The sequence below is a fragment of the Vipera ursinii genome (assembly GCF_947247035.1).
Source record: "Vipera ursinii genome assembly, chromosome: 3".
Classification (NCBI taxonomy): domain Eukaryota; kingdom Metazoa; phylum Chordata; class Lepidosauria; order Squamata; family Viperidae; genus Vipera; species Vipera ursinii.
In genome coordinates, this window is record NC_139516.1 from 53,310,263 (window position 1) to 53,325,371 (window position 15,109).

The 15,109-nt window shown below is 37.1% G+C and overlaps 1 protein-coding gene across 1 annotated transcript; it reads left to right on the plus strand.

Moving 5' to 3' along the window:
* Window positions 1–448: 448 nt before the first annotated feature.
* Window positions 449–14,672, plus strand: LOC310638858 (embryonic pepsinogen-like; the record flags this gene model as incomplete). Its single annotated transcript, XM_083360219.1, has 9 exons — window positions 449–468; window positions 3,158–3,329; window positions 4,117–4,234; window positions 5,742–5,860; window positions 8,194–8,393; window positions 9,363–9,476; window positions 10,068–10,203; window positions 11,014–11,112; window positions 14,535–14,672. The coding sequence occupies 9 exons, from the start codon at window positions 449–451 to the stop codon at window positions 14,670–14,672; spliced, it is 1,116 nt and encodes a 371-aa protein (XP_083216345.1).
* Window positions 14,673–15,109: the final 437 nt, after the last annotated feature.

The following is a 15,109-nucleotide window of genomic DNA, read 5'->3' on the forward strand; positions in this document are numbered from 1 at the left end:
TTTCCTAGCTCAAAAGATATGTGTCAAGGACTTCAGATAAAAGTGAACATTTGCTTTGGAACCATAAGAACTGGAAAAATACACAAGGTCGTAATACATAAGGAGGGGCATTCTCCAGCCCTTCCTCCCCCCCTTCCCAATAATTTACTTTCTTCATAGTCTTTGCCATTTATGAAAATATAAGACTAGGATGCTCACTGAACAGAGTTCAATCCAGTTAAAGTGAGAAAGAGCTATATTTATTTAAGATAAGCATGCTTATATAAGGTTTTTTATTGTGTAAACAATAATATAGCAATAGAATGAAATCTAACCACAAGATCAGTTGAAATTAATGAGGTTTCATTTAATATAAACTCCATTAATTTCAATATGTCTGTTGTAAGCAGAGTAAGTCTGCATTTACATAATAGTAAAGTCCTATTGGAGATTACACAGTAAATCAACAATGTACAAAATGCTGTCAAGGTATGAACATTTCCTATAGTTCGTTGGAAAGAAAGCATGTGCCAGAAATACCTATTTTTTCTCTCTTTATACCCAGATTATGAATACATTTATAAATTCTACTTTGTATAAATTTATGTTCACAATAACCTTATCTCACTGTGTACAAATCCTTCATGATATGTTTGACGATCAAGAATGAGAACAACTGGATATTTTGGGCTGGCATTTACAATTTTTTGATTAATGTTCCTTTTTTAGTTTATTTTTTATTTTTTCACAGAAAATTAAAACACAAACTCCAAAGGGGAAAAAAAACAAGAAAAAAATTACAAAAATGAGACAAAACTAAACTAAATCATTAAAAATGTGGATTAAAAAACAAAAAACAGAAACTCGTATTATCCTCCCTAGTTGAGCACTGACAAATATGTTACTGCAATAGTAGCTTTCTCCTCTTACAAAGAGGTCTAAGATTTATAAACTTCTACATCTATTAGTAACCAATTCACTTGTGATACATCTATTATACCATATATATGTAGAAAAAATAGCTAGGTTAATCAACAACAAAATTAAACTTCAGAATTCTGTGTTAACAATCTGTAATCATAATGAACTCTTAGAAAGTCTATCACAGTTTCTTATCTACCACAAACCACCCCAATTATCACATCTGATCAAATATCTTCGTTTGACTCTTAATAATAAAATCATTCCTTAGATTACTCTGAGTAATAATGCCATTAGTTAAGGATTTTCCCAACAATTGCATCTCATTCACCAGTACTATGAGTCTTTGATGTAAATATCTCTGCAACACCCATTGTTCAAACACAGCAATCTGGCCAAGAGAATCCAGTCCATCACATATCAGTTCCATTATCTCTGAATTTTTTGTGTCCTTTTTCATTTTTTCTGCCAAAGCTATAACAGAGCAGTTTTTCTTCATCATCTCTGGCAGCAACAAATCATATTTCAATTCATCAGATTACAAATCAAGTCCAATTTTTATTTTCTGCTTTTGGGCACTGTCCTGGGTTTGATTCAGAACTGTTGTGAACCCCTCAAATTGTTTATATCTGTGCTTTTAATGTGGTTTTATGTCAGTGGTGGGATTCAAATATGTGAACAACTGGTTTTCTGTGTGGATGCCGCTTCCAGGAATCCATTCTGGGCCTGGGCAACAAAAAATTAGCTACCGGTTCTGCTGAAGTGGTGCGAACTGGCTGAATCCCACCACTGTTTTATGTGCATCATGCCTAGTTAAGAAAAGTAATATTGGAATAAAGAGAACAAAAATGATTCCAAAAGGACAATGACAAGGATATAGCATCTAAGGCACAGAATCATACCCCAGTCTTAAACAATTCTATCAGTACAGATCTACAGTTGAGGATGCCAGTAATGTTATTTGAAATGAATGTTATATTGTGATAAGTATGCAGCTGCTAAATCCTGCCCATACATTCAAATCACAAGCTACTCTGAAACAGAATGATTGGCAATGTAGTCACTACAGCAAAGGATATGTACCTTGATAAGATTTTGATATATTTATAGAGAACAAAGTGAATTGGTTACCGGAGATTAGAGTTTCTTTGTTGAATTATGATAACCTGTTATTCAAATGAAAGTGGGTATTATTCCAGTAGCTATAAAATAGCAACACGATGTAGAGCAGGCACAGCACAACTGGCGCATCTTTGGTGGAAGGAGCATCATGAAGCACCTAGCAATTCTCTTCGCTCTTGTGGCTTTTTCTGAATGCTTTGTTCAGTCAGTCCTCATTTTATTACTAATATTTTCATCACTGACAGCTGCAATTGTTTGCTTGTTTAATTGATTTATTTGTGAACTTTCTATTCTGGCAGTACAGGGGAGATAAACTATGGATAGTATATTCAGAATTAAAATTACATTGTTATTTTAATACAATACAATGCAAAGAGAAAGCAGATTTGAGGCAATATTAAAGGCATTATTATACATTTTTGGTTTTGTGTAATGTAAACGTGGTGGCTCAGTGGGTTAGGGCGCCGAGCTTGTCGATCAGAAGGTCAGCAGTTTGGCGGGTCGAATCCCGAGTGCCGCATAACAAAGTGAGCGCCTGTTACTTGTCCCAGCTTCTGCCAATCTAGCAGTTCGAAAGCACGTAAAAATGCAAGTAGAAAAATAGGGACCACTATGGTGGGAAGGTAACAGCGTTCCATGGGCCTTTGGCATCTAGTCATGCCGGCCACATGACCACAGAGTCATCCTTGGACAAGCGCTGGCTCTTCGGCTTTGAAACGGAGATGAGCACTGGCCCCTAGAATTGGAAATGACTAGCACGCATGTGTGGGGGAAACTTTACCTTTACCTTTAAGATGTAAAAGTCATCTTAAATATTACCTAAATCAGATACTAAATATCTAGAAACTAGTTAAAACTTTTAACTAATGCTTTTAAAGTTTAAAGGTAGAATAAATTAACTTGCAGCATTTCCTTTAGGCAGTCGTATCATCTCTTACATTTTTGCAAATCTTTTGGATATATGGTTTGTTATATTCATGAGTGTAGGCTATATTAATATTTTTGCTGCTGGGGTCAAGTTCAAAGCCCATGATGTTTGATTTAAATCCATAACTGTTTTTATTTAATTTAGAGATAGGGTGGATGACAATGTGAAACAGACTTAGAATCTATTCATTTTGTTCTTCTATGCCAGGATTCCCATCTGGAAAGGAGAGAAACTTAGAGATATTCTTAGAAGGAATAATTTGCTGGAAAAACTTCTACAAAAACATCATTATGACATTACTACTAAGTACACCAAACATTCTCCAGTTGTTTTCAATCCTGGTCAGCTAGCTGATGAACCGCTCTTGAACTATTTAGATGTAAGTTGCTGGTTTTCTTTTGATTAGCCAATAGAAGAGAATATATGTAACTCAGGGTTGATCTGTGGAGTCCTTGGTGCTCTCTAGCTTGCAGCCATGTGTCCAGAGAGTATGTTTTGACATGGAAAAACCTTTTCCCAAATATGCATTATTAATTGCCTGTGATAAAAACTGATATTTAAACAATTTTGAAAACTGAAAATTATTTTACCATTATAGATGTCAAAGTGCAAGTAAAATAATGCTAGCTCAATTATTCTTATTTATGTAGCTAAAAGGGTGACACACGGAGATAGCATTTACACATTCTGTTTATTCATCTGGTTTCTATTTTGTGTAATTCCCACCTTTTTGTACTATTCCCTTCTGTAGATATTTTTTCTCTTGCTTTATTTCATGTTTATCTCACACGTCAATATTAAAATATTGGGAAAAAATATCTACTGCAGTGGCGTAGCGTGGGGGGTGCAGGGGGGGCTGGCCGCACCGGGCGCAACATCTGGGGGGGCGCGCTCGCACTCACAGCTCTCTGCCCCTGCCTGGCTCACTCACTCTCTCTCACTGCAGTGCTGGCTGTGCGAATCCGATCCGAGCCGCCGGGTCGCCACCCACTGTGGAGGGGGGGTGCCAGGCGTGCGGTGCGGTCCGGAGAGAGAGCAAGGGACTATCTGGGGGAGGGACAGTGCAGCGGCCGGGTGCTTGCCCCGGGTGCTGACAACCCACGCTACGCCACTGATCTACTGTACTCAGGTCTTCCAGCATATATTTATTATTTACAAATTAACAGTGCCAGTACTACGGAACAATCTACATTGGAACACCACCACAGGAATTCACTGTTGTGTTTGACACTGGATCATCAAATCTCTGGGTACCATCTGTTTTCTGCAAAAGTGAAGCATGTAGTAAGTAACTGTCTCCATCAAAGTGGATCAACTGGGTTCATGGATGTACTAAATTTCATTATATTTCCTGGGTAGCAGTGAAAGCTATCAAAGATGCAGTTTCATTGCATCATAGCCAGAAAATCCTGCAAGATGGGGAAAAAATGCTTGAAGCCATTACTCTAATGAAGAAATTCTCTAAACAGGGATGCCGATCTGATAATGGCATGAGGTGCTTTGCTCCCTGAAATCTCACCAAGCTCTCCTGAAGGCAAGCCGCTGTAGCAGAATACACAGCTAGCACTGGCTTTCTTAGAAATGAGGGAACCCATTTTGCAGCCCAGAGGGAAAAGCATTCGACACAGGATGGCCTGTGTTTCTGTGGGGAGGACATCTTGCCTGCCTCGCTCCTCGCCTACCCACTGCTTTTTACCACTGTGCTGGCTTGAAAAGTGGACCAAACAATAACTTAAAGGAACAAAATAAGGATCGTTATCATGCTATTGTGACGATCCCAGGAGTAGAAATATGCTTATTTTATTTCATTTTATTTTTTAAAAGATTAGTGGAAGGATACAGGGTTAGGCAAGAAGTGGGCATGATAAAGCAGTTGATACCAATGGAATATATATATAGCTCAGGGTTCAATGGTGGAGTTCTTGCTGCTCTCTGAACTTGGTTGGTTTCTTGCAGACATTTTTTTTACCTGATGAGGCAACATTTTCAGTGGTAGCATTGAATAAAACATTTGCAAAAAACAAACAAACAAACAAACAAAAAACCAAGCTAAAAGAGCACCAAGGACTCTCCAAAGCCGTTGATTTCTGGTCATCTTTTTGCTGGTTACTTTGCCTGTTTCTGTTCAAGGCTGTCCATAAAGGGCAGATACTGATCAGCGGGGCATTCCCAACCCTATAAATGTTCCATAACAACATATGCATCTAAGATTCAAAAAGGTTTAGAATGGTAGACGACAACATCCCATGAACTTTAAATTAGAATCAGGAAAGATTGGCAGTGGGATTTTAAGAATAAGGCCCACTGAGCACAATGGAATTTGGCTTCTAACAATAAACATGCATAGCCTTTGGGTAGCAATCTTCTAAGGAATACTGTATGTTCCACTGAATATTATGGGATTTGATATGTGACTGCGTAGGCAAATTTTAATTTGTAAAAGCACAGGGTAATTTTCAGCAAAAGGTTTCAAGATAGTAATTAAAATCAATTTCCTTATTTGAAGACTGACACAAAGAGTAACCGATCGTATTTTCCAGAAATAACATTCCTTTTAATATTAAGTGACATTCCTCTAGTAAATAATTATATCCACTAGTTTTATTAACCATTTATGTGGCTTTTCCTTTTAATAGGCGAATAATAATATATTTCAAATGCTCTGCACTGTAAAATGTTGCAATGTTTTTCTTCAGGAAGAAATTTATATTATACTGAGTTTGATACCCACCATTGATTAAAAGATATTTTGATATTAATTAATGACTGGTGTTTTGTTTTTTACATTTAGGAAAACACCAACGATTTAACCCAAGTCTTTCTTCTACTTTCAAGAGCACACAACAGACTATGGCCATTGCCTATGGCACAGGAAACATGGAAGGCGTGTTAGGATATGACACAGTGAAGGTAAAACCAAGCATTCTTTAGGTACCTAAAAGATGAGCAGATAATAAACGGCTAACAAAGTCTATTTCTAACAATGTTGTGGTTCATAGCAATTCTGGGAGTTAAAAAAAGATATTCATAATTCTCCTTCTTTCCTCCTGAGGTTTTAATACAGTAGTATCAACAGTATAAGAAGATTCTTTTTGAACTGGTAGTAAGGGTGGCAATTGATGCAGTAAAACAGTGGAAGCTTTTATGCTTTTTTACTATTTGCAATTAGGCTGTTTACAACATATTTACAACTCAGTCCTGGTTTTTGCCAGGTGTCAGGTTTCCTCCTATGTGTCTCCCTCCCAGAGAATATATTTCCTTCCAGCTTTTCTGCTAGCTGATTTATTTTTTAAATTTCTATGTCATGAATCTCCCCTTTAGGGTGACTCTGGGTGACTTGTTTTCCTTCCCCTTTTACCCAATTTCATCTCCCTTTTCTGGGCTTGACAAGAGAGAGAGAGAGAGAGAGAGAGAGAGAGAGAGAGAGAGAGAGAGAGAGAGAGAGAGAGAGAGAGAGAGAGAGAGAGAGAGAGAGAGAGAGAGAGAGGGAAAGGAAAGGAAAGGAAAGGAAAGGAAAGGAAAGGAAAGGAAAGGAAAGGAAAGGAAAGGAAAGGAAAGGAAAGGAAAGGAAAGGAAAGGAAAGGAAAGGAAAGGAAAGGAAAGGAAAGGAAATTTTCTATACTATGTTAAGCACTGTTTGACTTTCTCCTGGATCTGCTCAATTGAAGCTCTACTGCCTCTCCACTTGGGAAGCAGTAGGTCTTCAAAAAAAAAAAAAAAAGACCAGAGCTTTACCACTGACTATTCCATCCTCCCTGACCTGGGTCTTGGGTAGAGTTCTCATCCCTCAGAGTCTTCATTTCCCTTCTTCCCGGAAAGCTACTCTTAGATTTTTTCTTCTTTTTTCTCAACTGACCGAGAACTTTCTCCAACTTTTCTCTCCAGTCACTTCACTCACTCTGTGCACAGACTTTTTCTGCCCTCTCTCTCTCTCTGCTCACTATATGTTGCAGTTTGAGAAAATTCATTCTTGATTAAATAGAATCTTGGGTGTATAAAGAAAGCAATTTAAAAACAAAAAAACAAAAATTCTAAATTTGATCCTCATTGTGGGTATTGCATTTAAAAACCTGGTACAGTTTGTGATGTTATATGGGTTGAGATATTAAGGAAAACTCTATCCATATCCAATGAATATTGGTGGCATCCAATATCCAATAATGGAATTGAGTTCATTGAATTTAATGGGGTCTTCTTCATTAAACAGGATCATCTGGTGGTAGATATCTGGTCTAGGAAGGGCACCTTTTCTTTCTTCATATCTGCCCTCTGGGCCAGCATTTCCCTAGAGATTTATATGACCCTCACCCCATGATGTTCAAGAAATCTCTGAAACCCAGACTGTTCCCTGGGCACAGGATGGATGTTTAACCCTACTGTATAGCATTACATTTCTCCAAGGAATTGTTTGCTCTGGATGTGCATGGTTATGCTTCTTATAGGTTCTCTTTGTTATTATTTTAAAAAGTTGTATACTATCTAGATCAGAGGTCTTCAAACTTGGCCGTTTTATGACTTGTGGACTTCAACTCCCAGAATTCCTCAGCCAGGCGCGCTGGCTGAGGAATTCTGGAAGTTGAAGTCCACAAGTCATAAAAGGGCCAAGTCTGAAGACCCCTGATCTAGAGTTCAACCTCACATGTTACATTATGGTACCTAAGCATATTAGAGATAGCAAGGCAAGGTTGTTCTGGGTAGTGGTTCAAAAAATATATATCCAGATGACAGCCACAACTAGGTGATCAAATCTCCTAGCCTTTTTAAAGGGATGATGTGTGTGTGTGTGTTTTTTTAAAGGTGGAGTTTCAAATTCATGGTTATGGGCACCAACTTGCCTTCACTGACCCAGCCCATCAACATCCCAGTAACAAGGTCAAATCTTATGCTCATTTCTGCGAAGGATGGAAAAATGACAGAAATGACATGCAAAGAGTAGCTCACACTAAGTTCTACGCATGATGCCAGCAGCTACACATTTACCTTGGAGCCTGAGATCATAATGAAATAGAATTTATACTGGTTTGGGGCAGATTCAGCCTCTTGAATAATTTTAATTAATTAGTAAAAAGTCCTGGCTGACTCAGTTATTGTCTCGAAGCCACAATAGTTATTAATTTAATTGTGTTCTGAAGAATATGAGCATAGGCTTATGAGGGTTGCCATCATTCATGATACTAGTATTAAAAGTCTGCTCTTCAGTTCATCAGGTTAATAGATAAAGGAATACTTTGTTTCTCTTCTAGGTGTCCAGCTACATTGATACCAATCAACCTTTCGGTCTGAGCACTGTAGAACCAGGAATTATTTTTACCTATGCAAAGTTTGATGGAATCCTGGGCTTAGCCTACCCTTCAATTTCAGTTGACCAAGCAACTCCTGTCTTTGATAATTTGATGAAAGAAGGTTTAGTGCAACAAAACTTGTTTTCTGTTTATCTTAGCCGGTAAATGATATTTTTATCTACCAGTTTTGTTAGTGGTTGGAATGGAATATATTTCTTTGACAGCCCAGTTATGTCACCTGAATAACAAAGAATTGGGTTGTATTCTTAAAGAGTATGAGATGGCCATGGGTTGTAGTTAAAAAAAAATTAACAACACAGAATAAGACAGCTGTTATTCCACTGTGCTTGCATCTGTGCAAAGGCCAATCTTCTCACGGCAAAATGTGTATGGGGATTCTCAATCATCCTGGTCACAGTTGCCCCAAAGGTGCTTTTCCAAAAGGCAACTGGACTTTCTTGGTTATTTCCTTGAAAATGTTTTGCTTCTCATCCAAGAAGTTTCTTCAGTTCAGAAGAAGCTTCTTGAATGAGAAGTTAAACGTTTTCAAGGAAAAACCCAAAAAAGTCCAATTATCTTTTGGAAAAGCATCTTTGGGACTTCTCATGGCAAATTGTCTTGATGATTCTTCATTAAGTTTAAAATAGCATGGGATGTCTCTGATTCCACAATGTCTCTATTATTGGCTCAGCTGTCTACTAACAGGAGTAGTAGAGAGCTGAACCAATGGATTTCTGGCCAACTATGGTTTTGTTGAAATTGATATTTCCTTTTGCAATTCTTTGAAAACCTGGAACTCCATAGAACTTATGAACAGACTGTTTCTTTATTGGGGAGATCTTCTATCCTGGCTCCTGGACTTGAGCTGTTCTACCTGGTCCTTTGCAGAAAATGGTGGTTTGATGACTTTGCAGTTCAACCACCCAGACTTTTTTTTCATGGGCAAATATGCACACAGTGAAGAAAAGACTTGAACAGATGGGTGGAGTGGGAAAGTGCAAGCCGTTCCTTTTGTTGTTGTTGTTTTTGTTGCATGTGAGAATGAGGAATCTTTTTTTAATTTTGTGACATGGGACACTTAACGTGCATCAAATGGCTTGGCAACTTCATACCATATATTCATGTTTCAGAAAAGCAACTGGGAGCGTGATCACTTTTGGTGGAATAGATCATTCTCATTATACTGGTTCTATTAACTGGATACCAGTGAGTCAACAAACATACTGGCAGATTTCAATGGACAGGTAAGCAGGATTTGCTATAAGTTATTTAGATTATAAATAATATCTATATCTATATCTATATTTATATCTATATCTAGATTGAGTTCTTTATTACTATTTTTCATTATTGCTGGACAGGGCTTTTTTTGTCATAGAATGCTCAGAACGGAGTTCCGGCACCTTTTTTGGATGGAACCTTGTAGGGTAGGCAAGGCAGGTTGTATGACATGTGTGAATTCCGGCACCTTTTTCTTTTACAAAAAAAGCACTGCTGATGGACACCAGAAAGTTTTATCAAATACTTTTAAGATTCATAACCTGAAGGGATAAGAAGTGAAAAGAAAGAAAGAAAAGTTAAGCTCACATCTGCTGGAATGAAAATGTTGATTACACATGGCATATTACATACTGGAAGAGCAGAGTTTCCTGCTCTAAAGGGCTTCCCAGCTACATTTATTATAACTGCTTTCTGCAGTTTCAAGCTGATATCCTGGTTTTGCCTTGTCTAATTCTGTAGTATAGAACCGTATTAGTCACCTCATGTTAACTTTTTAAGGAACACAGTAATTATATTTTAATAAGTATCACCATCACACAATTTCTGTTTCTTAGTGTTTTAGTGAATGGTGAGAAGATTGCCTGCAACAGTGGCTGTCAAGCAATTGTTGACACAGGTACCTCCCTCTTGGCTGGTCCACCATCCTCCATAAATAGCATCCTAAATGCCATTGGAGCTAATCAGGGGCAGGTAAGATTAAACCCCTTATTCTCTGCCATTGTATTTGCAATTCATTATGTTTGAAAGACTCTTCTATTCATCCTCGTCACACTGATGTCCTTACAATACCAGGTGTGAGAGGTTAGGTGTAGAAATATGTAGATTGGTAGATATCTGATTTGTATTACTGCTCAGTTTGCATTGTGGTTTTCCATTTCAGCAGATTTCTGCCTATATATTTCATTAAAATTCAAATGTAAATTTGATAGTCCTGTTAAGATAAAGTTGTGTTTTACTCAAAATGTGTATGAGATGACCATGGATTATGGATCTAAAAAAATTAAATAATAAAAATATTAAATCTCCCTAGAATTTTTTTTTAAAAAAACACATCCTGCATTTATCATGTAATCAAAGTAATGGAAATTATCTCAATTTGCAAGGTGGTGTTCACCTCAAGCATAACATTCAACGTCTATGGAGATTCTCAGTCACCTAGGTCATGATAGTCACAAAGGTGCTTTTTCAAAAGGTAACTGGATATTTTTTTTTGTTTTTCCTTGAAGATGTTTAGTTTCTCATCCAAGATCTTCTCATCTTGGATGAGAAGCGAAACATCTTTAAGGAAAAACAAAGAAAGTCCAATTGCCTTTTGAAAAAGCACCTTTGAGACGTAACACTTAATAAACTTAATAATGAGTTACCACTTAAGACAGCAATTTTACTTTCTTGAGATTTCGTATCTGGAGCAAAAATGTTGCATTTTGTGATTTTTTTTAAAAAAAATATTATATGTTGTGATCAGAATAATTCAAGAATACTCTTCCTTGTTTTGTATAGTCTGTAAACAACTGCAGCAATCTCTCCAACCTGCCTGATGTTGTTTTTGTGATCAATGGAATCCACTATCCACTGAAGCCTTCAGCTTATACTCAACAGGTACATAATAGATTTGGATTTATACTCAATGCCTGATTACAACTAGCTGTATGCAGATTGCAAGTGCCTGGTCTGTCCAAGGCAAGAGATAAAAATGGAAAGATGGAGGCAATCTGTTGTAAGAAATATTATTAGTAATACAGTTGGGTTACAAGGGCTGGAGATGCTCTTTTGAGGTGCATCTCAAATTCAAGGATAAAGGTGCTCTTTGGAAGAGCAACCATACCTGTACTCGGATATTGTGACATTAACATAGATTTTATTCTTGAATAAGGTTTTTGACTTTTAGTCATTTTGTCCTGCCAGTTACGTGCTTATCACTGTCAAGATTTTTTGATCCAAAAGTTGCAGTATGATATCAGGTGTTGCAAGTCTTTGTTTAGCTGTTCCAGGAAAGACAAAATGTGGAAGAAAATAATGCTGTTTTCCCCTCAGTTCCTCTTTGCATAGAAAATTGCAAAATCTCAATTTCTGCATTTTCTTTTTAAAACCACACTATGTGTTTTTACAATGGCAATGAGAAAAAAAAGCTGCTCACTTTTCAAATTTTAGCTACTTGAAGTCAAAGGATTACCCTAAAGGAAAAAGAGTGGTGTATAATTTAGATCAGTGCTTCTTAATCTCTAGATCAGTGGTCCACTACTCCAGGTCCATGGACCAGCATTGGTCCACAACATGCCAGCAACCAGGCTGTGCAAACAAGCGAAGCCCCATCCGTGGGATGCAGGCAGCACACAAAACCACAATCCCTCAGGTTCATGGAAAAACCTTTCTCCACAGAACTGGTCCCTGGTGCCCAAAAGGTTGGGGGGGGGCGCTGATCTAAATAGAACATGATCTATTTTATGTGGAAAGTATATGAGATATAAAGTTGTAGTCTGGCAAGTTTTACTACTCTTTTATTCCAAATACTGCTACGTCCAACTATCCTAGCATACCACAGTTGTTTCCACAATAAAATGAAAAGCACAAGAAGAGCAGTAAAACAAAGGCCCAAATCTGATTTGCTTGGAAGATCCTTCCCAGCATAACTGTCAAATGCTAGGGAAATCAGAAGATTCAGGCACTTCAAATGATTACAAAGATTTATTGCAAGCTTAACTTCTCTACAAAATCTGAGCTACTAATGGTCAAGAGAAATCAACAGGAATTAAGAGGCATTAAAGGTGGGCTGGAGTTAGAATTAGATCTTTTGTGGGTTCGCAGATATTCGCAAGGATTCATGACTTATGAAACATTTGACCCCTCCCTCGGATTCAGCCTGGTTATCTCCTACAATTCCTGGCATCTCTGCACTAGACTTACCAAATATTATATTAAAAAGTGCTATTCTAATTATAAATCATATCTTTCTTATTATAAAAGTCTAATTATATCTAAGGGCTATCCATTCTTTTAATCATATTCAAATAAATATTTAATCACATAATGTCCCCTCTGGTAGGTCAAATCTTCTATTTCAGCTGTTCTCTGTTAAGTTAGGAGTTACCGAGCAGCCAAGAAACTAGGTTATTATCTGTTTCTCAGCTTCTCACCAGATTAACTTCAGTCCTTGCAGTTGTATATTCTAATCCACCACTAGATATCATTCTATATCCATTTTCCACTCTCCAAACAGAAGGTTGATTTCTTATATTTCACCCCACTATTTTTTCAAAGAGAAAATCTTAACAATTATCTCAGTTTTCAGATTTAGCAAAGCTGTAGTTTTATATTGTTTCCACTTCAGTATTATGTATTTCTGTCCCCCATAAAAAGATTTAAATGCCGCTTCCGTTTCTCTGGAAGGGTGAGGCTACAATCCCTTTCCTTCTATGTTTGGAGGTTTTTAGCTTCTTGGGAGCCTTTTCCAGGAAATTCAGTTGAAAATAGTAAAGAAAGGATCAATATTCTCACCCAGTTCCAAACAAGCTTTTTATGATCTGCTAGTTAGTGCTTTGTTTCTTCGGTTGTCAGTAGCTGAATGCTGGCCACAGGGATGCAGCCAGTCTTTCCCCTGCCGATTTGGAGGACTTTCCTCAGATCATACAGAAAGAATACCATCTCTCCATGATCAACAAGGCACCCCTCCTTCTTCATCGCCTCTTTGGGGTGACTTTAGGCCCTTTTAGTAGGGTGAAATCAGGCACGGAATGAAGAGCTCTGCTTTCCTGTGTCAGTACCACTATGAAGTCAAACCGGAAATCCTAGATTTACTAAATATTGATGCCTGTTGATAATATACTAAAAGCTCTTATCAAATTCAACTCTTCAAATAAGTTGGATTATAATTCTAAGAATTCTAAAATACTCTGGGCCCTAATTTTAGCTCTGCTGTCAGGGAATTCCAGGCAGTGTCCCAAAACAATGAGTAATCCTGCCTATGTTATCTATGCCTGGGGTTTACTGATTAGTGGGTTCTTTTAATGCAACCTGTACACCAAAATAATAACACAGAATCAAGTCAATCACTCTGTGAAGGAATTTTCTCCATGATATTATTTCAGGGCTTGATGGATATGTGGAAAACAGAGTCCACTTCCAAGCCTGAATCTCCTTATAGTTTGTACATGTATGTTTAGTGAATTAGTCAATTTTTGAGTTCACATATTATTTAAACAATAAACAAATGGAATAAGCTGATTTGCACAACACGCCACAAAGAATCAAACCAATATTTAGAATAGAATAGAATAGAATAGAATAGAATAGAATAGAATAGAATAGAATAGAATAGAATAGAATAGAATAGAATAGAATAGAATAGAGCTGGAAGGGACCTTGGAGGTCTTCTAGTCCAGCCCCCTGCTCAAGCAGGAGAACCTATACCATTTCAGACAAGTGACTGTCTAGTATGCACTAACCAATCTATAAAGTTTTTAACTGATTTCTCAACAATGTTATCTCCTGAAAATTTATGCTGTTGATATTAATAACTCTTAACATAAATATTTATTAATGTCTTCCTGGATTAAAAGGACAGTAATACAAAACAGTACTATTACAATGTCCACATAAATTCACTTTTTTTTTGTACTAGCAGAAATAATTTCAATACTATCCTTCCCATTGTCTAGCTAAGTTCAAAGATAAGATAAAATTGCAGTGCAATTATTTTCTCAATGGAGCAGCACATAAAGCAATTTGCAAGTCTGGAATCTCCCTACAGCTTTTAAAGAGCTTTCTTACTTGAACAGTTGATTTTTATTCCTTTGGGTATCATCGTAGCTAACAATCTCTTTGCATACCATACCCCAGCATTTACTTCATTATTTCATTTAGTTTATTCTTCTTTTATAATTTTTCTAGGGAACACTTGCTTAGCTTTTTGTGTTTGTTTGTTTCTTGGCAAAATTTGACTATAATTAATTCATTGAATAATCCATGCACAGATCCAATCTTATGGCTGTTTTTTAATTTCTTTTCTTTTCTTCCTTCCCTAGGTTATACCAGGCTATTGCAGGACTGGTTTCCAGTCATCTCCCGGGGATCTCTGGATTCTAGGGGATATGTTCATAAGAGAATACTACAGCATTTTTGATAGAGACAACAATCGAGTTGGGCTGGCAAAGGCAATCTAGAAAAAAAATCTGCTTTTTACAACAGTGAATAATGTATCTGTTTAATCAACACATCCAACTATATTTTAACTTCCCAGCAATGTATTGAATTAACTCTAGTCCTGTGATTTTAAATGCAATAACTGATATATTACAAGATAATTTGCAAATGATAGCACCATTCAAGTATTTCTAATCACCACTGCATGCAAAAAATAAATACATAAATATCTTGTTCCAAAGTTATGTTGTTAGAACTGTTGCTGAAACACATTGTAACTTGTGGTGGCTTCAGGGTAACACTTGGCAAAATCTCTGATGTTTCACCCTGCCCCATCAGGAATATTTATGTGTTGGAAAATGAATTAACAATCACTCTCCAGAAAGTGTGACCAACCAGGGTTGGGGAACTTTAAAGGTGCTATGACCTTTCTTTGCAGTTTGTTTGGGGTAGTTCA